At 28.4% G+C, this 25,515-nt stretch overlaps 2 protein-coding genes across 2 annotated transcripts; one reads left to right on the forward strand and one right to left on the reverse strand.

Moving 5' to 3' along the window:
- The first annotated feature begins 438 nt into the window (after window positions 1-438).
- On the forward strand, window positions 439-15,728 carry LOC108760417 (endothelin-converting enzyme 1-like). Its single transcript, XM_018506377.1, has 17 exons — window positions 439-454; window positions 4,040-4,106; window positions 4,242-4,339; window positions 5,256-5,309; window positions 5,454-5,511; window positions 6,199-6,383; window positions 6,604-6,838; window positions 6,966-7,215; window positions 8,906-9,182; window positions 9,308-9,466; window positions 9,624-9,859; window positions 10,111-10,223; window positions 10,314-10,372; window positions 12,772-12,820; window positions 12,998-13,184; window positions 13,545-13,721; window positions 15,417-15,728. The coding sequence occupies exons 1-17, from the start codon at window positions 439-441 to the stop codon at window positions 15,588-15,590; spliced, it is 2,394 nt and encodes a 797-aa protein (XP_018361879.1). The 3' UTR covers window positions 15,591-15,728.
- A 1,642-nt stretch (window positions 15,729-17,370) lies between these two features.
- On the reverse strand, window positions 17,371-21,279 carry LOC108760572 (kinesin-related protein 10). Its single transcript, XM_018506613.1, has 6 exons — window positions 21,216-21,279; window positions 20,031-20,144; window positions 19,809-19,952; window positions 19,553-19,606; window positions 19,087-19,228; window positions 17,371-18,314 (listed from the first exon to the last, which is right to left on the reverse strand). Exons 1-6 carry the CDS (start codon window positions 21,240-21,242, stop codon window positions 17,557-17,559), a joined length of 1,239 nt encoding a protein of 412 aa, XP_018362115.1. The 5' UTR covers window positions 21,243-21,279; the 3' UTR covers window positions 17,371-17,556.
- Between the last annotated feature and the right edge of the window lie 4,236 nt (window positions 21,280-25,515).

Here is a 25,515-nt window from a genome sequence, read left to right on the forward strand (position 1 = left end):
GGGGGGGGTTCCTTAATCGAAACTTTTACCTTTTTTTAAAACTAACATACATTTTCTTAGAATGTATAATACAGAAGAAATTCCTATTTAATTTTTTTACTCCCAGTAGAGTTTCTAATTGATTTATCCTCGACACGAGCATAAATTATTGTATTTGATGATATCGAAAGGGTTGAAATCCCAGAGTTTCACCAACAATGGTAGTCATTGTCGGAAGATACCGGGTGTCATTCATTTTTTACAGTCGCGTTATGCGTGGGTGTTATCGCGGATAATCGGAAGGGAAAATTGACGTTTGATCGCCGTTGTTATTGGTTCGACAACGATGTACGACTAGAACCACTGGGAAAATGTGAACGTATCGACTTCGACGTTATCTATCTGACTCAACTCGGTGTTCAGTGTCGTCAGTTCGATTCGGTTAGTGTGTCATTCAACATGAGCAACGAGCGTAGTAAGTTATATTTTTATACGCTAGCCTATCTACCTGACTTTTTTTTTCCGGTGCATCTTATGTACGTATATAACCCGATGATGTTCCCGTAGCCTGATATTTTAAAGTTGGAGTCAAGAAAAGTTTCTGCAGTTTTTACATTACGAGCCTATTATTCTTGCTTTTGCGATTGCGGATATCATACTAACAGACGTAACAATAATGGAAAAATAATATAATAATATAAACTTAATCGCAAAATTACAGATTAATTTTTTAATTTTTAACTATAATGTCTCTTTTTTTAATTGTATTCTTTTACATCTTCTATATTCAGAAATAAAATAAATATTTATCAAAACATATATATATAAATCTAACAGAAAAAGATAAGAAAAAAGCACAATTGAAAAAAAGCACAGTTGAAAATTGTGTAAAAAAGTAAACTAATACGTAAATCCTATTTTGTTACTAAAATTTATATTTTGTGTTTATTTAATTAGCATAGTTATTTTAAATATAATTTTATTGTTGTTTTTGTTATTAATAATAAAAGTATTATTTGTTTAAAATGCATAAATCAATATTATTACACAACAAATTTTATTATGTATTGCAATATTGAAAATTATGTAGAAAGGTTATATGTATATATTTATATAAAAAGATTTCGTTTATTTGAAGTATTTTGGTTAATTAAAAGAAACAAAAAATTAATAATCAATTTTGATATTATCCAAAGAAAAACTTTTATTTTATCTTCAATTGTTTTTTTTAAATTTATTGAACGCTAAACTGACCTTATTTTGTTATGCGATAACAAAACTAGGCTATAAGAAGATAGAAATCTACTGTTAATAAATGTAGGTCGCTCAATATCATTTAACATTATAAAAAAATAAAATAAAATATTAATTTTTTTTGTACAATATTTCATGATTTTTTATAATAAATAAAAAATTTATTATATTTGTATGTGATAGAGATAATTCTTATTTGCAAATTTTTTACTTTATTTTTAGTGATAATTATTATTTAAATTTAATAAATTGCTTTCCTAAAAGAAAGATATAAGATTAAAATATATATAAACTGAAAATTATTTAAACTAAATATGTGTACATATAGATATAATTTTGTTATTTATTTGTAAAAAAATTAACTTATTTTTTAAGTATGGTATTAATTTTTTTTATTACTTAAAAATTAATATTATTACAAATATTATCTAGGAGATAATGTATGTATATATATTATAAACAAAGACTTATTTAAAAAAAAATTGAACAAATTAATGGAATTATAAACAATTTATTGGTTATCTGAACGAAGTCAAATTAAAATGGATAAAGGAGCGTAAAAGTCAAGCTGGTCGTATCGTGAGCGCCATCAGTTCGCGGGAGCCAACAAGAATAGAAGAAGAAGGAAGCTTGTCGGTATCACTTTGCTTGTTTAATCCTTGTTCTTGCTTTTTAATATAGATCATTTCATACTAATCTTTTACAGTAAGACGATTCTACATCTAATATTTTTATATCCTCCCACTGAAATTCATGATTAAATTCTAATCTATGACAGGAGATGACCGAAAGCGAACCTGTGATTTTATTAATGTCTGTCATGTGTTCTTTTATTCTGGCCTTCAATTGTCTTTTTGTCTGTCCTACGTAACTGAATTCACAATCCCGACAATTGATTCTGTAGACCACATCACATTTTTCTTTTTTATCTATGCGGTTTTTTCCTGTTTTTATAAAATTATTCAAGAAGTTGGTTGGTTTAAAAGATAGTCGGAAATAATGTTTTGTAGTGACAGTTTTTAAAATTTCCGAAATGTAATGTATGGAACTGTGAAGTACTTTTTTATACTACCAGCATCAGTGTAAGTTTTTTGGTGTGTTCTTTTATTGTTGTTTGTGTTCCTCGAAAAATTGTGAATTTGTTTGTTGATGATAGAAAATAAAAAATTTAATGAGTATTTATTATTTGAAAATCTCGATTAATGATTTTTGACGAGAAAACGAGGATGTGACAATAGTAAAATTATATTTAATATGTCTATAATAATCGATCTTTTATATTCCATCAGAAGAAGGGTGATTTGAATGGAAGTTAAGATATCTCGGAATTTGTGGATTTCTTGTATAAGTCGAATATAATGCTACTATTCTTCACAATCAGGATAACATCGAGGAAGTTAATGCAGTCATCGACACCAATCTCCATAGTGAATTTTAATCTCTCATGATACAAATTAAAATTGGTGGGGACTGCCCTAAACTACATATTTACCTTAAAATTTGTTAAAATTTTTTCTAATAATTTTTCTAGAGCCATAAATATGATATCACCTATGTATTCTGATGTAAAATGGTAGACCGGTGTCAATGCTCGCAAATGCAACCTCCTCAAAGTCCTGTATTACAATATCCGCTAAAATCAGGGACAAGAGTGAGCCCATGGGTGCGCCAAAGATCTGTTTGTAGATTATTCCATTGAATGTGAAAAAAAGTAACTCTAAGATTAGCGAAATCGCTAAAATAAATTCTTCTGTCGGAATGGGCGTAACTGTGGTGATAAAATTTCATCTTTTTTAATGTTCAAGGCTAGTTCTTTGGGGACATTGGTGAACATAGATACCATGTCCAACGAGACCAGTTTGTGATCTGCACCAACAGACAAGCCACTGATTTTTTCAACTAATTGATAGCTATTTTTCACGTAGCTGAAATGTTTGGGAATGCTGCGTTCAATAATATCGTGTAAAAATGAAGATGATAAAGCGGGCTGTTGATGCACGACATACTTACTCTCAATGGATTCCCCTGTTTGTGTATCTTTAACAGGCTTATATACATACGATAATGGAATATATATATTTTTATAAACTAATTTGATTTTTAATTTTTATATTGAGAATATACTAGTGCCGTTACATAATTTTAAAAATTTATGCAAGTACTGAAGATGACTTAATATAAGGTCGAAACATTTGCGTTTTATTTTGTTTGTATTTGTATATTCACAAAAAAATTATTTAATATAATATATACTTGCATGTACATCTTGCAAATTGGCTTTTATGCTCCTTTATCTATTTTAAATTATTGGACTTTTGATATCAAAAATAATAACAATATAGGTAATAAAAGTACTTATATATACATATATATATATTATTTTAAACATGCAAGTTAAAGAGTGACTGCAAAAAAGGGTTTTTTTAGCCCGTTTTTTGGGCTATCAATTTTTGAACTGAACCGTGTGCCAAATGATACCTTACAATGAGATATTAATTACAAAGAAGTTTCAAGTTGAGGTGATAATTGTTATCATAGCTGGAGAGGAGGGGGAGTCACGTATTACGTCTACGCAAAAATCCGTTGATTCCACTCCTCTCAGCTCTTATAATAATTGTCACCTCATCTTTAAACTTCTCTGTGATTAATGTCTGAATATAAGGCAAAAATTTGGCACACAATTCAGTTCCAAAAAACGGGCGATTTTTGCGGTCACTCTTTCCGTAATAATTGCTGCTTTTTAAAATGATATCGTAGTTTGTCTCACTAATGATTACTATTGTTTTCATATATTTTCTTTTTTCAGAGGAAGGGTCTGTTTACGCGGTCGGAAGTCAGAATCACTTGGTGCCGATTAAATCTAGGAAAACCTTGTTAGTAAGAAAGCGAGACTGACAGTTTTCTCTTGATAATAATTCATTAAATTGCTTTATTAAATTAAGAACATACATTTGTTCGCTGCAAGTAGATCAATCAGTCTCCGCTAACTAGATTTATTATGTTTATAGTTTCAAGAAGAAAAGACAGATTTCCAATCTGTCACTGATAATTTTATTCGTTCTGCTGGGTGCCTTGTTCATAACAGTTGTGATACTCGCTGTACTTTGTAAGTTTCTTCTTTAATATGTCTTATTTGCTATAGATGAGACTATGTTAAAAATATATCTATATTATATATTGAAATATTATATATATATATATATATATATGTAATTATATAATTATATATTACATTTAAATATATTTTTTTAAATTATGTATTATGTACTAATCGTTAAAAAAAAGTATTTACTATATTTTTAATTTTTTAATGAACAAAATATAAATTACTATGATAAGAGTAAAAAAAGAAAAAATAATGCATACAAATTGGTATTAAAACATAAACATTTAAAATTTCTTAAATATCATTGCATTAGTCATTTTATGTCTTAATATCGTATGTAAATTCTGTAACTGTGAGTTCTATCAATAGTAGGTATACTCTTTGTAACAGGTATATAACAACCGGAAATACTTTTTACTTTTTGAAAGAAATGACTCAAGTCTTACGATGCTTTTATATCTTCTTTACAATTACATATGCTTGACAAATTATTGAGAAACAATTTAACATATCTTTGATCGCCATTGGCATTGTGTAAATATTTTAGCGAACATGTGTTTATGGATTGTGCAGCGTACCACGTGTCCCAAGAAACAACTTTGTTGCGTGCTCATCATTGATGTTATGCGATAATCTATAGCATTCTACATGTGACCATGATTTCTAAGTTTTATATATATACATATGTATAATTGTATATATATATATATATATATATATATATATATAATGCAAAGTATCCCTTAAAGTGTCTTTTCATGCTGACGCTCGCATAAAGTATCATGTCCTGTACTCCGAATGCGGGAATTTCGGATCACTCTGTATATTAAAAATCTGGAAAATACGATAAACTAACAAAATTTAATTTGCTCTTGAAGTATTTAGGATACTCTATAAATATATATTGCTGTTGCAGATGCATGTAAAAATATAGTGGAGATATGTGACAGTGAGGATTGTATGCGAATAGGTAAGTAGTGTATAATTATTATTATACTAATGCGATTATATAAACTTGCATTATTATTCATAAACATTGCATAAAACGATAAAAAAATTAATATATGGAATTACTATCTTGGAAACAATTAATTATTCTTCTTTGTCCACCCAGCTGCTAGTTTGAAGGAATCTATGAACGAGTCTGTAGATCCTTGCGACGATTTTTATCAGTGAGTAGATTTATTATCGGCGCGACACGCGGTGTGCGTGCTATTATGTCGTGTATTGATCGTGTGATGTACATCTCGTAAAATGTATATCATACACAAAATTGCTATATTAGTTTTCAAATTTATTATTTCTGTGTCACGCAAATCCTGCACAGTGTGTTTCGTTTTAACTCGTTTATATAAGACATCGATCGTGCCACGAATTAATCCACTTTTTCTAGAAGTAGCAACTGATGCTAACATTTTATTATTATTAATCCACTTAATTAATTTAAATTATGTTGAGGACGGCTACGAACCATAAGAATAAGATTAAATATAAATAATAAGTATAATATAATTAATAAGCACTAAAAAAAATATGAAATTATACATACGACGTTTCGACTCCGATCGAATCAGTGTTAAACATGTAATAAACAATTGATAAAAATATATTTAAATTAAAAACGGCTTAATACTAAAATTGACAAGAAGATTATATTATAGTACTTATTATTTAGGTATATTCGATCTTATTCTTATGGTTCGTAACCCTTCTCTAACATAATTTCAATTAATTTGTATTACTTGCCATATTACATTATTTTTATTTAACTAATTAATAAACTTATTTAATTAATTTATTTATCATTTATACATTTATTATCTTTGTAGTGTACGATATGCTTTCGCTCTTTTTTTTAGATACGCGTGTGGTAGATGGCCGCAGGAGCATCCTTCGGATTATAGCCTAAATTCCTGGTTCCTCGAGCGCAGTAGTCGCATGTACAGAAAAATCAGAGATCAACTAATAGTCAATATGTCTGCAAGTGAGGTACCGTGGGCAGTGATGCAAGCCAAGACTCTGTTCACCAGCTGTATGGACGAACGTACGTTGCTGTTTTTGTTTAATTACGTAAATGTTAAAGAAACAAACGCTATAATCAGAAACATATTAATTAAAATATAAAATATATATATAATATATATTTTTAAAAAATAATAATTAATAATAGTACGTGTAAAATATAACATATTGTAAATTAAATTTTATTATTATACAAATTACCTTTTAATTTTGAATATGTCTTATTAGAAGATAAATTTCAGATACCGTGGATGAACTCGATTTGTCTCCATTGTTCGACCTGTTGAAGTTGTTAAATTTACCCATGGTACCATTTGTTACCAATATAACGACTAATTATGTCGAACAACTTGCCAATGTAAAGAAAACTTTGGACTTTGACGTTTTCTTTGGCTTTAGAGTCATACCCGATCCAAAGAACACGAGTAAGAACGTACTCTATTTCAATTATCCATTTCGTTACTATCCTTTTCTCGCGTACGTATACTTTTATTATTCTTACAATAGTATATTTATTTCATATAATTATTTTTAAATATTTTGCAAATTACTAATGTTGTAATTAGTACAAATAATAATAAATTTATAATAATAATAATAATAGCGATAAAGAATTGGAGAAGCGGTTACAAACCATCAGATCGCGATTACGAAAATTAGATGAGTTAGATGACGAAGCCGTGTTGAGCGAGAACGAAGAGGCCGAATTTACCTATATGGCTGATATTATTAAACACATTATTAATAATGGCACTGATAATAAATGCACTTCAGATGACGAATCGATGATTGAAGATGACGAATTAGAAGAATTTCTTAAGGGGACTTACAATATTAGTAATCTTCTTTATGACGTAAGTATTTTTTTTATTAATAATGAATTTAGTTGGATACACTAGTTCGTACCGGTGCATATTTATTTGCCGTGAGCTAGGTCGAGTATGTCACACCCGACACATTGATCTCTTTAATGTTTAAAGTTGTTACTAACTTGATTAAAATTTTAATAAAATTTTCTCATAATTCTGAATATTTTATTTATAAAAATATAATAGTAATAAGGCTCAATAAATTAAAAAAGTGAAAGAAAAAGGGCTACGAGCCTAAGAGTTAGTAGTTGGAAATAGAAATTTTAAAAAATCACAGTATAAATATGTCATTTAGTCAGAATATAAAACTTTAATGTGTCGGCAATAAACAATATAACACAAACAAACGTTTCGATCCCTGTTGGATCATTATCAATGTTAAATACACAAAAATAGAACGGTGAAAATATTACAAAGTTAAAATATATAAAAATTACAATTCGCTCTCAATCGCAAGCAAAAATATGATAAAACTCACAGTAGTTAATATAATAAAATTCGCTCAGTGTATGAGTTGGAAGTTATGTGAACGTTGTAATAAGTAACAATATGTGTTTCCGGTTATCAGTTGTAAATTAAAATAATTCGTATCTTTGTAAATGGTATGTCAGTATAATATAAAATTCTCTATTTTTAGACAATGCGATGAGAGTGGAACAGTCATATCTCTAGTATGTTCAGAGACAATAATTTTATTTATAGTTTCTATTTAGTGAGAGATTCATTGTGTCTTATAAAGTACTTTTAGATTTAGGTATTTTTAGGTACTTTACCACCTAGCTCACACCGGGTTAAAGTTGTACACTGATTTAATCTGAAGATGAGTGTAAAAGTGAAATGCAAATATTTCGAATTATAAAATACATATTTTATTTAATAACACGTGTTATTAATAAAATATGTATTTTATCGTTGTACAACGATATGTATTGAGAGTTCACTGTTTAACCTGATTTTTTTTTATTATATTAATTGAATGTGTAATATTTTTCAAAATCTTAATTGTATTTTAGAATTGCATTTAAAATAAAATTAACAACAAATATTATAGAGCGTAATAAAAATAGAATTTTATTTTATTAATATAAAATCTTTATTTTAACAATTTTGCTTGCGTAAAAACATGTGTTAGATTTGATTTATACTATTTATGGTGAATATGAGTAAACGCACTTAGTGCGCATCAGCGCATATTATAGGGATCCTTTACATGGAAATTACATGTCTATGACCGGAAAATTACCTAAATATGACTAGAAATTTACAATTTCTAATAAATTTTCAATTATATTTATGTAATTTAAGTAATTTTCCAGTCATAAATATGTAATTTCCATGTAAAATTACATGTAAAAAGTAATTGTTATACAAAAATAAATTTAGTCAATAATAACAGACGATTTTAGGATCCCTATAATGTGCACCAATGCTCATTAAGTGCGTTTACTCGTATTCACTATAAATAATATAAATCAAATCTAACACATGTTTGTGCGCAAGCAAATTTGTTAAAATAAAGATTTAATATTGTTAATATAAAATTCTTTTTTTTTATTACGCTCTATAATATTTGTTGCTGATTTTATTTTAAATGCAATTCCAAAATACAATTAAGATTTTGAAAAATATTATATATTCAATTAAGAGAATATATAAGAATTTAATTCTTTGACAGATGATGCGTGCAAATCGAAATCACAGTGTTTCTGTAGAAAGCTTGAGTGATAGTGATTATATGCTAGTAGACGATCTACAAAAATTGACAGATGATCATGTAATAGATAGTAATTTGTCTCTCACTCCTACACCAATTTGGCGGCCCTTTATTGAATCCATTTTTGAGGGAATCGATAAGTTGGATCTTGACAACAAGGATAAAGTTCTCATTGGTAATCTGGAGTATTTGAAAGATGTTGCAGTACTATTAGCTTGTTTGGAGGAAGAAGTCTTAGGTATGTATATTCCTGATTTATAATATTAATTCTTCTTGAATTAATTACATTACTTTGTTGTTATTTAAATTCAGTATTTACTTAAAAAAAAAATATTTTCAAAATTCAAATCAATATTTATTTAGAAAGTTACATTTGGTGGACGGTTGTGGATATTGTGGCGCCTTACGCTTTCGAAAAACTCAGGGATATTTGGAACAAGTACGTTAGTAAGGTAACAGACATGGAAGTTATAGACATATCACAATCGTTATTCTGTGGAGGAATTGTTAATAAATTAATGGGTATCTATTTAAAACTTCAATCAATTTTTTTGTAAATAATATATTCAACAAATACATCAACATCTAATCTTTTAATAATGCTGTATTTAGATTTAATAAATGTATCTTCACAATGTACCATAGGTGTTTTCAATTAATGATGTCCATCGACTTCCAGGAATGGCTGTATCGTGGCTAATCGTAGATCCGACATTTCACGAAAATAAAGTTAACAAAGTACAAGAAATACTAGAGGATATAAGAGAGGCTTTCGGCTCATTTGTCGCTAAGACAGATTGGATGGATCAATTGACAAAAATGGCAACAATCGAAAAAAGCAAAAAAATGGAATATGCAATTGGATTTCCCACGTGGCTCTTTAACGAGGAGAAGCTTAATGAATATTACAAAGGCGTAAGTTTTGTGAAAAATTAATTATAGTAGTTCCAATTTTCTGACAAAATAAGTGAAAAATTTGTTTTGCGGAAATTTTACGCATTTAAAATTTCTCATTTAATTGTCTTAATTATTTTTATATACATATATTTAAGTTTGTTTATTTTTATAATATACATATATTTACGTTTATTTATTTTATCTTACAAAATATAATAGCATTATTTATATGTAGTTTGTATAATATTGATCTGTTAATTATTGTTTAGATAGACCTATCGGAAACAAGATACTTGATAAACTTGGTACAATTCGTTCAAGTGCGATTGAACAAAACGTGGGCAAGTCTGCATGACGAAAATATATTCAACAAGTCATCATAGTAAGTAAAAAATTTTGAAAGTTGTTATCTGTAAAAATTAGTACTGAGGTTTTCTTTTTATTTATGCTTCGTTTTATTATGGATGATCAGTTGGGCAACTGATCCTACTGATGTAAACGCATTTCACAACTATCAACTTAATCATATAAGTATGTAACAATTTAATTTTTTATTATTAAAAAAGTAAAAATATGTAAAATTATATACATATGTATAAAAAATACGCAATTTGTAGTGGAAATATATAAAATTTTTATTAATATGTATAAGTATTTTATATTAAATAAAAACTTATATACAATAATAATAGTAGAGGAAGGTCATAGATACCGACATGTCACTTTGTTTTTAGACAAATACAAACTAAAAAGTGTCTTCTATCAAATAATATAAGCAGTTTTTATAATACTGTTTTGTAATTTTGCAATAATTAATTTTTTAGTAAGCTAAGCAAAAATGGACGTTTGACAAAATGGGCCTTAAAACTGACACAGTAGGCAACAATGCTAAGAATTCCTATTCTTTTTCTTTTACAGGAATTATTTGTATAAAGTACCTACAAATGAATGTATATAAGATATTCCAGAATTTTTTTACTTATAAGATATCGTTATAAGATATTGTTATTGAATTATATGCATATTTACTTTATGCTGTTCTGCAAGGCACAAATATATAACGCGAATTTTTCAAGAGTTTTTCTATATATGCACGATTGTTTTCAGCTCCAATAGAGTTATTTGACACTATACAGAAAAATTATAAAAATTAAATCAGCTCATGATCTGTTTTATAGACAGGGGTAGCAGTTTTACGCTGCACCCCAATTTTAAATTTAAAATCGTATTATGAAAAAACTAAAAGAAGAAATAATATAAATAAAACTGATTTAAGAAATTACAAGCATTTAAAATTACGTAATATGATCAATAATATAGTTACTATTATTTAAACTATGCAATTTGCAAAAGAAAATCGTAAGAATTTTATTTTAGTATTCGTAGAATTCATTTTTAGCTGATTTGATATAGAAACAATTAAACCACAAATACACGAATTATGAGTTTGTACTTCTTTAATTAGCTAAACAGATAATTATTTTATTAGTATTAATAAAGTGCAGTAGTTAGTTTCTGAGAAATAAGATGTCATTTTAGGAGGCCTATGTCAGTGTCGGAGACTTTCCTCTATATTTTATTGTTTTTATGTAAATGTACAATTTTTTGTAATATTATATGAGGTGTGATCAAAAAGTAAGGTGACTTCATTTTTATAAAAAAATATTCATTTATTCATCCAAAATTATGTTATCCCCTTCAAAATAATCCCCCTCTGATACAATGCACTTGTGCCAGCGCTTTTTCCAGTCGTCAAAACACTTCTGAAATGCACTTTTGGGTATTGCCTTGAGCTCCTCCAGCGATGCAGCCTTAATCTCCTCAATCGCAAATCTTCGTCCTTTCATGGGCCTTTTCAATTTTCCATGTTTCGTCACCAGTTATAACCCTTTTGATCAGGATCATCATTGACGTCGTTCAACATGTCTTGGGCGATGTTCATGCGACGCTGCTTCTGATCAAAATTAAGCAGTTTTGGAACGAATTTCGCTAACACACGTGTCATACCCAAAACATCCGTTAAAATTGATTGGCATGAGCCAAACGATATGTTAAGATCATCAGCTATTTCTCTAATCGTGATTCGACGATTTTTCAACACAATTTCTTTCACTTCCTGAACATTTTCGTCGGTTTTTGATGTGCTGGGACGTCCAGAGCGAGGTTCATCGTTAACGTTTTCTCGGCCCTCTTGGAATAACTTATACCATTTATAAACATTTTTTTTTTGCTCAAAGTTGACTCACCGTACGTCACTGTCAACATTTCAAGAGTTTTTGAACACTTAATACCATTTTTTACACAAAAATTAATACAAACTCTCTGCTCCATTATTTTCAACAGCAAAAAATCGCCGAGCACGCAAACACGAGTCTAACCTTTATGCCTCTCACATAAAAACAACACATGCTATATAGTCAAAACTGTGAACATATGATCGTGACGAGTGTACCAACACAACAAAAAAAAATTTTGAAATTAGAGTGTACAGAGCGCGCGAAATTCAAAAAGTCACCTTACTTTTTGATCACACCTCGTATGATATATGAAGTATTGATAACACATAGGTAATACATATTATATTTGCATCTTAATATTCGTACATATCAATAATACAGAAAAATTGTACGTAATTTGTTGACGAATTTTCTGTTTAATATAAAAATATATGTGTATATTTACACAATTACATATATTTACATACATTTACACAAGAACGTGTTTTTTTCAAATAATTTTTGAAAAAAGCATAGTCTTATATATTTCCACTATAAATTGTGTAATCATTTATTTAATTTTAAATGCCTCTTTACAGTATAAATATGTTATATCGTTAATAATCTGTTAGTTGGAAAAACTGTCTTTTTTGATTGTTGCATCAATGTTACATTAACCTATATCCTTTCTTCTTTCACTATTTACACATGCAGCCATACCTGCTGGAATTCTTCAATTCCCATTTTATGAATTGGGTCTTGAGTAAGAATAGGAATAATTACTTTTATTATTATCTTTATGTATAAAAAAATAATACAAAAGTATATATACAAGTAAAAAATAAATGTAGAAAATAAATAGTAGAAAGCGTAAATTCTTCGTAAGGTTATTATATAATGAGAAAGAAAAAAAATTAACATTTTTTAAAAATAATTGCAGGGCTTTAAATTATGGCGCCATCGGCGCAATAATTGGACATGAATTTACTCACGGATTCGACCCCAACGGTCGGTTTTACAACGGTGACGGAAATCTCTGGCAATGGTGGACCAATGAAAGCATCTTAGAGTACTTGGACAGAACTCAGTGCTTCATAGATCACTATAATACTTATTACGAAGTCGAGGCAAGTCTAGTAATCATATTACAAAGCGTTTGATATTAAAAAAGTTCATTTTTGATAAGACTTGATCTTTTAAAAAATAAAAGTGATAAAATAAAACAATAAAAGGGAGTTCAAGTATTAAATAAATAGATATTATAGATCATTCTTCTAAAAATTTCATTTAAACGTTATTTAAATTTTAATTAAAATATTTAATTTTATTAAGGTAATATCTTTTTAATATTTAACATTTTATATATAGTCTGTTGTAAGTTATATTTTAATTTATGTAAGCATTAATTTTTATGTAAAAATCAGCTTTAATTTTAAGAAATTGAATGACTTAAACATATCGATGAGTTAATAATACATCTTCAATAGGTTGACAAGTACATCGACGGCGAACTGACTTTGGAAGAAAATGTCGCCGATAATGGTGGCCTTCACCAGGCTGTCGTCGCTTACAAGAGGTGGAAGTCTCGGCACGGTTATGAGTCTTTACTTCCGGGATTAACGCAGTTTACGCACGAACAGTTACTTTTTCTTTCTTTTGCGCACGTAAGCCAACATTCCAGTTATAACATAGTAGTCGAGTCTTAATCTCATGTTTATAGGTATATACAAATAAAAATCTCTTAGCTTCATGAAGTTTTCAAACGCGCTCAAGGTAGTAAAATAAAAAATTTAACAGATCAATTAAAAAGACGTTTTAAGTAATATTTTAAACATTTTTGTTTATGTATCAATTTCCATATTCTTATCAAGTTTATATTTTTATGGAAAAGAAGTCGTTTTTAATCGTTGTTCGTCCATTTTTAAGTCAGGGATTTAATGATAAAATCGTTGTTTTCCTTAAGGCTTAAATAGAAAGACAAATCCGGAATTCTCAGACTTCTCTGATTCATATTCAAACTAAAAGTATATTTTTAAATTGTAAAATTCTTCGATGATTTGGTAATCAATAGTTGATAGAACTAGTTTCATCTTTGCTTGGTTTTTATTTGCTGCCTTATTTAAATTCAAATTCGGTTTTACTAGATAAATTAGAATTAAAAACTGCAAGATCAGTAACAGTAAATTACAATTGGCATATATTTTTCATCTAATAACAGCAAATTGATATTACCTACCTAGAGTTTATTATAATTCCGTTCTTTTAATCTACTTGACTTTTAATCTACTCTACATTATTAAGACTCTTCCTCTATATAATTATATGACATGTAACACTATAACATAAAAACATTTTCGCTTTTGCTCAATAGATAAAGAAATGTTACCGATATCAACATACCATTTTGTTCTTAGATAATATTTCTTAAACAAAAGGTAAAAATAAAACTTTAAAAACATAAGTGCACATTAAAAAGTATCTTCTATCAGATAGTATAAGCAGTTTTTATAATATTGTTTGTAATTTTGAAACAATTAATTTTTTCTTATGATAAGCAAAAATGAACGCCTGACAAGGCTCTAAAACTGACACAGTAGGCAGTTATGCTACGTATTCCTATATTTTTCTAGAATTATTTTTACAGGAATTATCTGTATAAAGTACCTATAAGTGAATGTATATGTACAATATTTTCCAGAATCTTTTAACTTCGTTATAAAACATTTTTATTGAATTATATGCATATTTCTTTATGCTGTTCTGTAAGATGCAAATATATAATGTGATAGTTTTTCAAGAGTTTTTCCATATATGCACAATTGTCTTCAGCTCTAGTAGAGTTATTTAACTCTATAAAGCAACATTATAAAAATTAAATTAGCTCATGGTCTGTTTTACAGACAGGTGTGGCGGTTTACGCTGCACCCCAATTTTTAGTTTAAAATCGTATTATGAACAACTATGAGAAAAAAATAATATAAATAAAACTGATTTAGGAAACTATAAGCATTTAAAACGACATAATATTATTAATAAGATAGTCACTATTATTTGAACTACGCAATTTGCAAAAGAAAATCGTAAGAATTTTATTTTCGCATTCGTAGAATTTTAGCCGATTTGATATAGAAACAAATTAACAGATTTGATGTTGCAACAACATTTCTTTCAATCTACTTTTAATCTATTTTACGATATTAAGGCTGTTCCTCTATATAATTATGTGGAATGTAACATAAAAACATTTTCGCTTATGCTAAATAGGTATATATTATCTCTTTATTAAATAAATTCTTTGTGAAAATTGCTTCTAGTTTTATTCAAGTTATAAGTAAATGTTAATTATATCACTGTTTTAGTTGTGGTGCGAGTCTTATACTACTACATCACTAAAGTGGATGATGATGAATTCTCATTGTCCCGGTCATGTGAGACTTCAAGCTGTACTGAAAAATTCCAAAGAATTTAGCACTACGTGGAATTGTCCAGAAGGATCGCCTATGAATCCATCGAGAAAGTGTCGTTTGTGGTAAAACTTGCGTGTTCGACAAAGACAATGTTTGTTATTTAATATCGTTGATTAATCAAATGTTTATCATTTATGAGGTCAGCAATCTCACGTGCAAAACAATAATAATCTATCGTTAATTGAAAAAATTAATTTTTTATTTCGTGAGAGACAGTAAATTTTGCAATCAAGCAATATCAAAAATCGCTTTAATAATTATTGTTATCCATTCGTTATATAATATATAGTATACGAATTATTTCTATGTAATTCCGTAAAGTTTTTCGCATTGATACGTTGGATACAACCTAATAAAAAATCTAAAAGTGATCCAATAATGTTTGTAATAAAAGAACTTTATTTCCGTAAAAAAAGTATTTTCTAATTCTCCTATAATCTTTTTAATCTTAATAATGTTTACACAATTTTTGAATTCGGTACCTTTAATTTTGTGTCATTCCGATTGTACAGAATCTAAAATTATATTAGTATGCTATAAATATTTTAAGTTTTATTCACAGAAATATAATACCTACTGGAACGCGCGCTGGCGCTAGTTTCGCGATCCGACAAAGAGGATCTCAAATGGTATCTTTGTCCTTTTTTAGTACAATATTAATTTTTAATACAACAGTATTTCACCATATCTAATTAAACTCTCTATTAAACAATAATAATTGAGATTCAACATACATTTGACATTTGGCATGCTACGTATATTATTAATTTTAACTTTTCCCGAGACTGTACGAGCCCCACTACTGTTTACTGCACATGCGCAGTATAATTTCGAAAAGGACAAAGATATCACTTGAAATACTGTTTCTTGGATCACTGCTAACAAAGGCGGCAAGGGTCCGCGCGCGTTCCAGTAGGTATTATATTTCAGTGGTTTTATTTCATTAACTCTCTCTCTCTTCTATCTTGTTCTTTGATCGCTGCAATACTTATTTCTTATAAGGATAGAATATTGGATTAATGAAGAAGTTTTTTGTTTTTTGATTTAGTAGTATGCAAAAATGTCCTGTAGCAAATTACTTATAAAGAACTAAGTTTAAAAGATAAATTGAAATAAAATAAAGCGAAAGAAAGATTGAGAGACTGTATAACATAATTCACATTGAAAACAACAACTTTATATGTACATGTTAATAAAATTATGTAATAAAAATTGAATAGGAAAATTTAAAATTAAAATTTAGAGAAGTTATTTATTTAAATATTAAGTAAAATTATAAACTATTTAATTTTTATATACGTATTTTTTAAAAGCTTATAAGGATCGTATAATAGAAATATTTTGATAATTTTAAATGAGGTACCATTAAAATATAACTTAACGTTTTTTAAAAATATATCCAGACACCAATAGGGCATTTACAGATCGACTCTTTTATAGAGATATGTTTACTTCCATGTTATCGTTAATGGTCTATGCAAATGATAACTCATGGAAAAAATGTGGAAAAAAGTATAATATTATTACACTGTAAATATATATTTATTTATAAAACATTTATATAATAATGATTTGCATAATCATAAATTTAATATTTTATTTATTAGATTGGCAATCACAAAACAGTCAATATCTACATTCTTCAATTATTTTCAGATTTACCGAAACCACTTGATAAACGTGAAAATTTATCCACAGATTGTCGTTTAATAGTATCTCTAGTTGGTACCTAGGAAAAGAAAGACTTTCCTAATAGCTTCGATTTAATCGAAGATGTAAGTATCATCAGGAAAGTAACTGGCGCAAGTTTTTAAACATTCTTCTTTTACATAGTTAAGTTACATTCTTCTTCTACATGAAGTTAAATGTCAATCTCTTAAAATAAACTATTACAAAAGAAAAAGCCCAAGCGAACTTTCCGATCAAATTGACACTTCAGGGGTAAGTCGTCGTTGAGTAATTCTTCGTGTAGTATATATTTCTACTAAGAGATTCCAGTAGTTTATTCAACGTCCATTACAAGATAAATATTCTAGTATACGTAACCACCATTGGAATCGGTGGGTTGCACATATTCCTGCTTGCTGCTTGTGGCAGAAGAAACAATACATCCAGCACATGCGGTGGAGGGCTTATACGCTTGTTTGCTCGGTTGCACGACGGGCTTGATTTTAACGGGTTCAATCTTCAACGCTGCATTATCAACCGTAACTGAGTCGCTGCTGGTCGAAGAGGGCACGACCTGTTGAGGTTGCTGTGGTAGGAACGGTATTGAGGATATGGAGGATGGTATAAAAGATAGAGAGGGAAACTCGAAGTTCTCAAACGGATTCTGGAAGCCGTCCAGAGGACTTGAGAAAGTCGGTAGATTTTCCAACACGTTTTGGAACGTCAACTGGGAATTGTCGAAGAAGGTCTGCACTGGATTAGCCTTGGTATCCACCGTCACGTGATGAGCAACTGGATGAGCAATTGGATGAGCAACTGGAACGCTGGTTTTTACGTAATGATGAACGGGGTATGGCACTGGACGAGGCACTTCCACGGGGTATGGGCGATCCACGGTGACCCGAACAGGTTGGGGCACACGGACGTAGTAGGGTTTAGGAACTTCGACGGTGTGCGGAACTGGAACGGGAACAGCGACATGCTTGGTCACCGGTACTTGATACGGGTGAGGTACTTGCACTTGCAAATGGTGATCCACGGTTTTCAGGGGTATGTTGTTGAACGAGGAGTACGAGGCATAATTGGGGAAGGTATTGAAAGTAGAAATTAAGGGGGACACACCTGAAACAGAAAAAGTTTCCCATTTTCAAATATTTATTTAATTCATCTTTTATATATAAAATTTTATTTATATAATTAATTCTTTTTTTCTCCGAGAGGCGCATAATATAAAAAAATGAACTGCTAATTTTTTACCTAATATTCGAAAAACGCAAATCTCTATAACAATAAATTAATTGCAATTAAATTAGTAGTAAATAAAATAATTATAATTAAACAGAATAATTAAACTGACAAATAAATTACCGATTAGATTTCATACTTATTTATTTATTTTTGAACATTTTTTAAACTTTATTTTGGTTTCCTAAATTACATAAATTTATATCTTTCACGCTAGACACAAAAAATGCAGAGTTTAAAGAAATATAGATTTCTTTTTAATCGAAAGTAAAGTGAATAAACACTGTGAGGTTAAAGAAACTGTTTCCAATTATATAACATAATTAATATTCATATTTTGAGCATACATTTTTGCATACATTTTCGATGAAAGAAGAGCAAATCACTTAGACCGTGACAAGTGTTGTCATATATCATCTCAATATTAGTCGAGCGTTAAAATATTTCTACGTGACTCTCGTGATCGGCCTCGAACGGCAAAAGGTTGGACCGTTATAAAAACTTGAAAAGTTCCAAATATCTTATGTAACTTGGTGTAAACAGTATTCACCTTTTTACAAGTCTAATGTAAATTTAGGAAAAAACCCGTAAATTCTCGGGCGCGGCACAACTGAAGGATATCGTAAATTCTTGGTAGATCAATGCTCACCTTGGATCTCAGTGGACAAATGAGAAGTCGTCGCCTTTACTTGCGGAGTAGTTTCCACATGCTTGTGAACTGCTGGCTGCTCTGGGATTATGGTTTTCTGTACATGCACGGTGTCGAATTTCGGATGTTCCTGAACGGTCGTCTACGGAGAATTCGATATTTACACACGTATTAAAAAATTGTATGACGAAAGTATAGAATACTAATGATAAATACATATGTTAATAGTCAGCACAATAAAAGCATAAAATCTAAATTTTGTTACATTGTCAAGAAGTCAGAAAATTCAGTATAAAAAATTAAAAAGATATTCAAGAATAAGATAAAAATGAATACATAGGATAGAAGATCATAATTGCACAGCTAATACAATGAATTAAGATTTTAAACAAATTAATTAACGAATTTGTGTAAAATTATGATTGTGAAGAGATGATATGATCGACGTATTATAAATTATACATACCTTTATAGCGGCAGAGTTTTTGTCATCAACGGATCCAAGGAAGTTGGTAAGAATCTGCATAGAAAAGCAAATCCTAATTAATGCAACGATTCATTAAATAATAAATTTTCATTATATTTATACTGTACCTGTATTAATGAATTTTAATAGCTTTATTGTAAGGAATAAATAATTTCATAACTTTTACTCTTCTATCAGAATTGTATTTATAGTAAATCCAACACGACTAAACGATTTTGGTGAGTTTTTCGATTACCTGAGTGGTATCGGGTATTCCGTAGGAGGTGGATGGCACGAGGATGGAGGGAGTTTTATCAGCATCACTTGTAGCGAAGAAGTCAGCTCCCAAAGGCTTGCCTGGTATATGGCTAGGCGGTCCGTAGGTTTGCTGAGATTGTACCTGGAATGAATGGTCCTCTGTGTCGTCTGGAATCGTGTAAGAACCTATGTAGCCACCGGCGGCTTTCAAGATTTGTACCTCATTTTCGTGTTCGTGATGATGATCATGTTCGGTTCCGTAGCGTGGATCGCCCGGTAGGATGTCCCTCTTTGGCTTATCGGCTGGTGCTGCTAGAGCTGCCGCGAAGCAGACCTGAAAATATAACATTTGGCACATATCAGTAAAACAGGATTAAAAAATATAGTTTAGAAAACATAATACAGTATTTTATTGTCTACATGTGTTACGTATAATAATATCAAATATGTATACTAATAAAATAGAATGTAAAGTCTTTTTAGAGGTGTTTATTAATTGTTTACATTATTTATATCACATTCTTGTTGACAAGCTGACGGAATTCTCTTCGTTTATTGTTTTGCAATCTGTTATGCAATTTTAAATCGGCCTCGGCAATTAAATTTAAATTTTATGAAATTGATACGACATTCATGAATTTTAATTAATGCAAAAATATTCGAATTTAGACTTCCATGTGTCGTGTTGTTTAATTGTGCGAATAAAATTCGCACAATTAAATGAAATTTTTTATTTTTCGAAAGATCACAAAATGCAAATATGATATAATTGATAATTTGCGATAGAAGCGGGTCATAATTTATTTAATATATAGTTAACAATTTTTTGTCTTAAAAAAATTACTATTTCCTCACATATAAAATATTTATTTTTTAATTTAGAATTATTATATTATTAAAAAGAAATGTACTTTTATTTCTTAATACGTAAATGTTGTTATATTATAAGTTACATTTTTGATTGATTTACTTAATTTATTTGAATACGTTATTAAATATGATTAAAGTATTAAAATATTTAAAAAAACTTTCTTTTTTTACCTGAAAACCTTTGCAGTTTAATGATAATCATTTGATTGTAATTAAAATAATTAATTAAAAATGTTGTGCAACACTGTAGATTCTAGACGAAGCAACTTTACACTTATATGTTCTTATGTTTTAAACTTATGTTCAAAACACTAAACTGATTTACTAATCTCAATTTATAAAACCAAATTATAAACAGATTTCTCTTAAACTGTATTTTACTTTTTAATTAATGAAATGTTGTAGACTGTAGAGGGAAGGAGCCAGAATTATCATTTAAAAATAGTCAAAAAGTCACAAAATCGTTTTATGAAAATTGATACCTATAATCGCAATTTTAGGGCTAAGGGGATAAATGGAAATGAGTCTCTCTTACCACAAACGTGAGCAGGAGGAGCTTCATGTTAGCTGTATGATGTCAAGGCGATGAGTTGAACATCTGTCTGGAGACATTTCGATCTTTTATACTTTGGAGTCTTCCTCCCCCCCCAAGACGATCTTCCTCCACATGTCGCAATCCAGTGGCATTGGTAGAACTAGATTTTTTAATTTACTCCACCAACTTCTCTCGCATATTCGCTTGCTTGTATTCTTTCACACTGCTCTCCGAAATTTCTGAATAAAAGACGGACTAATGCGGACATTTTAGCGACGGTTGTTCTCATCGCTGTCCTTTGTCATTCCGTCCCTAAGAAAGGCGCCCATCTTTCAACGAGCATTCGGTTAAAGCCAGCTTCATGAAAATGATCACGATAATTTATGCAAATGGATATGCGTCAGTTCCACGCTTCGTGGATTTTTACAGTCTATTAGCCTTTCGCTTTTTCTTGTTTTTCTTCTTTTTCATTCTTTTTCATTCTTTTTCTCTTTCCCTCGAGATACGGTTCAAATCACACTCGTACATCTCCAAATACTCAACATATTATCACTGAAAGAAACGTGGGAGGCTTTTAAAGGCTGAAGAGCGAATATAAGCGATCAATTTTTGTAAGATTTAATGGACCGCATTGCATCTTGGTCGAACCGATTTCTACCTTAATCCTTTAATTACAGCACTGATGTATTTTCCTTGTCGGATGTTAAAATACTCTCTCAACAGTTTCTGATATATTATATATGACTAAGTGATGATTAGCTTACTTCGTTATAAATTGAGATAAATCGACGTGATTAAGCATTAAATAATCAGGCTTTATGTCATTCTTATATATATTCTTGAAAATATTATTCTACCTATATTAAAAAATAATAACAATAATATTCTTGAGGATTTCACGGTCACTTTCTGCATAGATCAAATTATGCGTTTCGCGGGTTACCTCCGTGTCCAAATCCATTTTTAGAATGTCAACGTTTCAACATTTTAAGAATGAATTTGGACACGGAGATAACTCGCAAAACGCATAATTTCTGTAATAATAGCGATGTTATAAAAATGAAAGTCAAAAGTTTGCAAAAAAAATAAAAATTTATAATACGGAATATTCCAGAGCAGATATTAAATCAATAAAACTCAAACAAAAATAAATTTTTATTTAATATATAAATTAATTCTAAAATTATATAAATTTACATAATAAATTAATATTATAGTAAAAATACAAGTTTAGTATAACAGACATATAAGTAAAAAAATAAATAAAAGGGATAAGTGAATAAATATTTCATAGTTCAAATATACATTTTTATTGCATACAAAATAATAAGCAAAATGTTACATAAATTATTATTTTTTTAATAATAATTTTGTTTTATTTAATTTTTAAAAGCAAAAATATGTATGTTCAACTGTAATAGTTCAAACAATAGTTATCTATTTATTTATAACATCTTATACAACTTTATGATTACCTTTCAAATATATTTATTTTTTATTATCTGCCTATTTTGTAAATGGTAAATTAAGAATGTGTGTAAGGAAAACATAAATTATTTAAACATAAAATTAAGAAGAAATATTCACAACATTATGCTTATACATAACAATAAAGTATAATTCCTTGACTTTATTGTAAATGTCTTGACATTTTCGTCGAAGAAGTGTATCGATTGCAAATTGATCAAAGAATTTATTATAGAAAATATTTTTCTGATTTTTTGAGACACACTTTATGAATTATAGTATCATAAACTATGCTGTGTAATCAAAAGTTGTATTCTGAATAGATTGATTGAATAATTATAAAAATATATAATTATGTATTTTATATAATTAATTAAGTTATATATATATATGTATAATTATACATATATAACTTCCATATATATTAATATATTCTAAGAACAGCAAAATATAAAACAGCGCTTATTAAATATGTATTTAGTAATAATTATTTATAATTATAAAAACTTATCAAGCATGGAGATAAAAAGGTTTAAAAATGCGGAACTTTCTTAATGACACTCTGTTTTATAAAAACTTGAAACTAAAGTTACAAGGCTGTTGTTTATAAATTGGCAATTTAATGACAATGACTTAGAAATTTCTTTTGTAACATATGTCAAGTCACTAACTATCGATATACACAAATATATAAAATAAATATAAATAACATTTTACTTAAAATTTTGAAATTTTATATTTTAAGCACATATAAATGCGTGAATATTGTATATCTATTTTTAGTTAACTCCTGAGAATAAATAGAAACAAAATTTGTAACAAATTCTTTGTAATCGTAATTTTTAATAAGTATGCATTTTTTATAATTATAGAAAAGTTTTATTTCCATTTTCCAAAAAAAAAAAAAGATTTACTATTTTTTAAATTAAAGATGAATGTGTTTAAAACAATGTTAAATTATGAAAAATATCTTGTTAATTAATAAATTAATAATTAAAAGTTTAAAAAAGTTTTTAAATTATTTATAACTGTTTATATACTTTTTTTTCGTTTTTTCCCATATCCTAACTTACTTTCACATGAAAGCAACCGTGGGAGAAGAACTTGATGTAAAATGATTAAATAGTGCATGACTGACATGTTTAAAGGAGATACGTTATTAAAAAAGTAACTATGTGTTATATAAAGTCTTTTATAATTCTTAATAATTTTTCATGACTTTTGTAATCTAAAATATTATAATAGATAAATTATGAACATATATATTATGAACGTAATATATAAAAATTTAAATAATACTAAATATCTAATTTATTATTTTAATATTAATTTTTATTTAACACAAACCATATAAAAAATGATATATTATAATTGTTAAATTTTCAAATTTTTTAAGAAATAAATTGTGTGGATTATTTTCAATAAAACCTGTGAAACTTAAGAATAGCTTTATCGAAAAGATTTCTGCAACCGATTTGCACTCTTGAGGTAGAAATTCGACACACCTTTATAAATTGATCGCTAAGAGATTGGGCATTTCTATAACGAATAATCGCATTAATTCAAGGCTTTAGAATATTTTTTATCGATTCGTTCTCGTGCTAAGGATAGTTCTGACATAAATCGGATAGCATAATATTGCTTAACTTATCAAGCTACCAACAAGACTAATTTGTAACAAATTCTTTGTAATCGTAATTTTTAATAAGTATGCATTTTTTATAATTATAGAAAAGTTTTATTTCCATTTTCCAAAAAAAAAAAAAGATTTACTATTTTTTAAATTAAAGATGAATGTGTTTAAAACAATGTTAAATTATGAAAAATATCTTGTTAATTAATAAATTAATAATTAAAAGTTTAAAAAAGTTTTTAAATTATTTATAACTGTTTATATACTTTTTTTTCGTTTTTTCCCATATCCTAACTTACTTTCACATGAAAGCAACCGTGGGAGAAGAACTTGATGTAAAATGATTAAATAGTGTATGACTGACATGTTTAAAGGAGATACGTTCAAAAGATATCAAGCAAAAATGCACTCAATTTTCAGATGCAGTTTGTATAAACTGACCGAAAGCTAATTGACACGCTTGGGTGGCCTCTTTCTCGATTGAAAAGAAGATGATAAAATAATAAAAATATTAAAATTTGCTGTGGCTGGTGACACTTTAATCTTCTCCTTTAATCTTCTTCGATTATCTATTTAACACAAACCATATAAAAAATGATATATTATAATTGTTAAATTTTCAAATTTTTTAAGAAATAAATTGTGTGGATTATTTTCAATAAAACCTGTGAAACTTAAGAATAGCTTTATCGAAAAGATTTCTGCAACCGATTTGCACTCTTGAGGTAGAAATTCGACACACCTTTATAAATTGATCGCTAAGAGATTGGGCATTTCTATAACGAATAATCGCATTAATTCAAGGCTTTAGAATATTTTTTATCGATTCGTTCTCGTGCTAAGGATAGTTCTGACATAAATCGGATAGCATAATATTGCTTAACTTATCAAGCTACCAACAAGTTAGCTTTCTTTATATGCGCATCCTTCCGTTAATTTGTTATACTATGTATTTTACATAAAAAAAACAAGATAATTCAATATTTTAAGATAATATTAGCATAATTTTCAGATTTTCAACTAGATCTTCAAATGAAGATCAAAGAACCAGGCGACAATAGATTAAAAATAGACATATTTCGGTAATATTTATGTATATAAATTAATTCTACTCGGTGGCTACTTCGTATGGGCGAGGACAGGTCCTATGGAATCGATCGACCGAGTTACATCTTTTACGACCGAAGCGATAAAGTTAAC

Source organism: Trachymyrmex cornetzi, unplaced genomic scaffold (assembly GCF_001594075.2).
Source record: "Trachymyrmex cornetzi isolate Tcor2-1 unplaced genomic scaffold, Tcor1.1 scaffold108, whole genome shotgun sequence".
Lineage (NCBI taxonomy): Eukaryota > Metazoa > Arthropoda > Insecta > Hymenoptera > Formicidae > Trachymyrmex > Trachymyrmex cornetzi.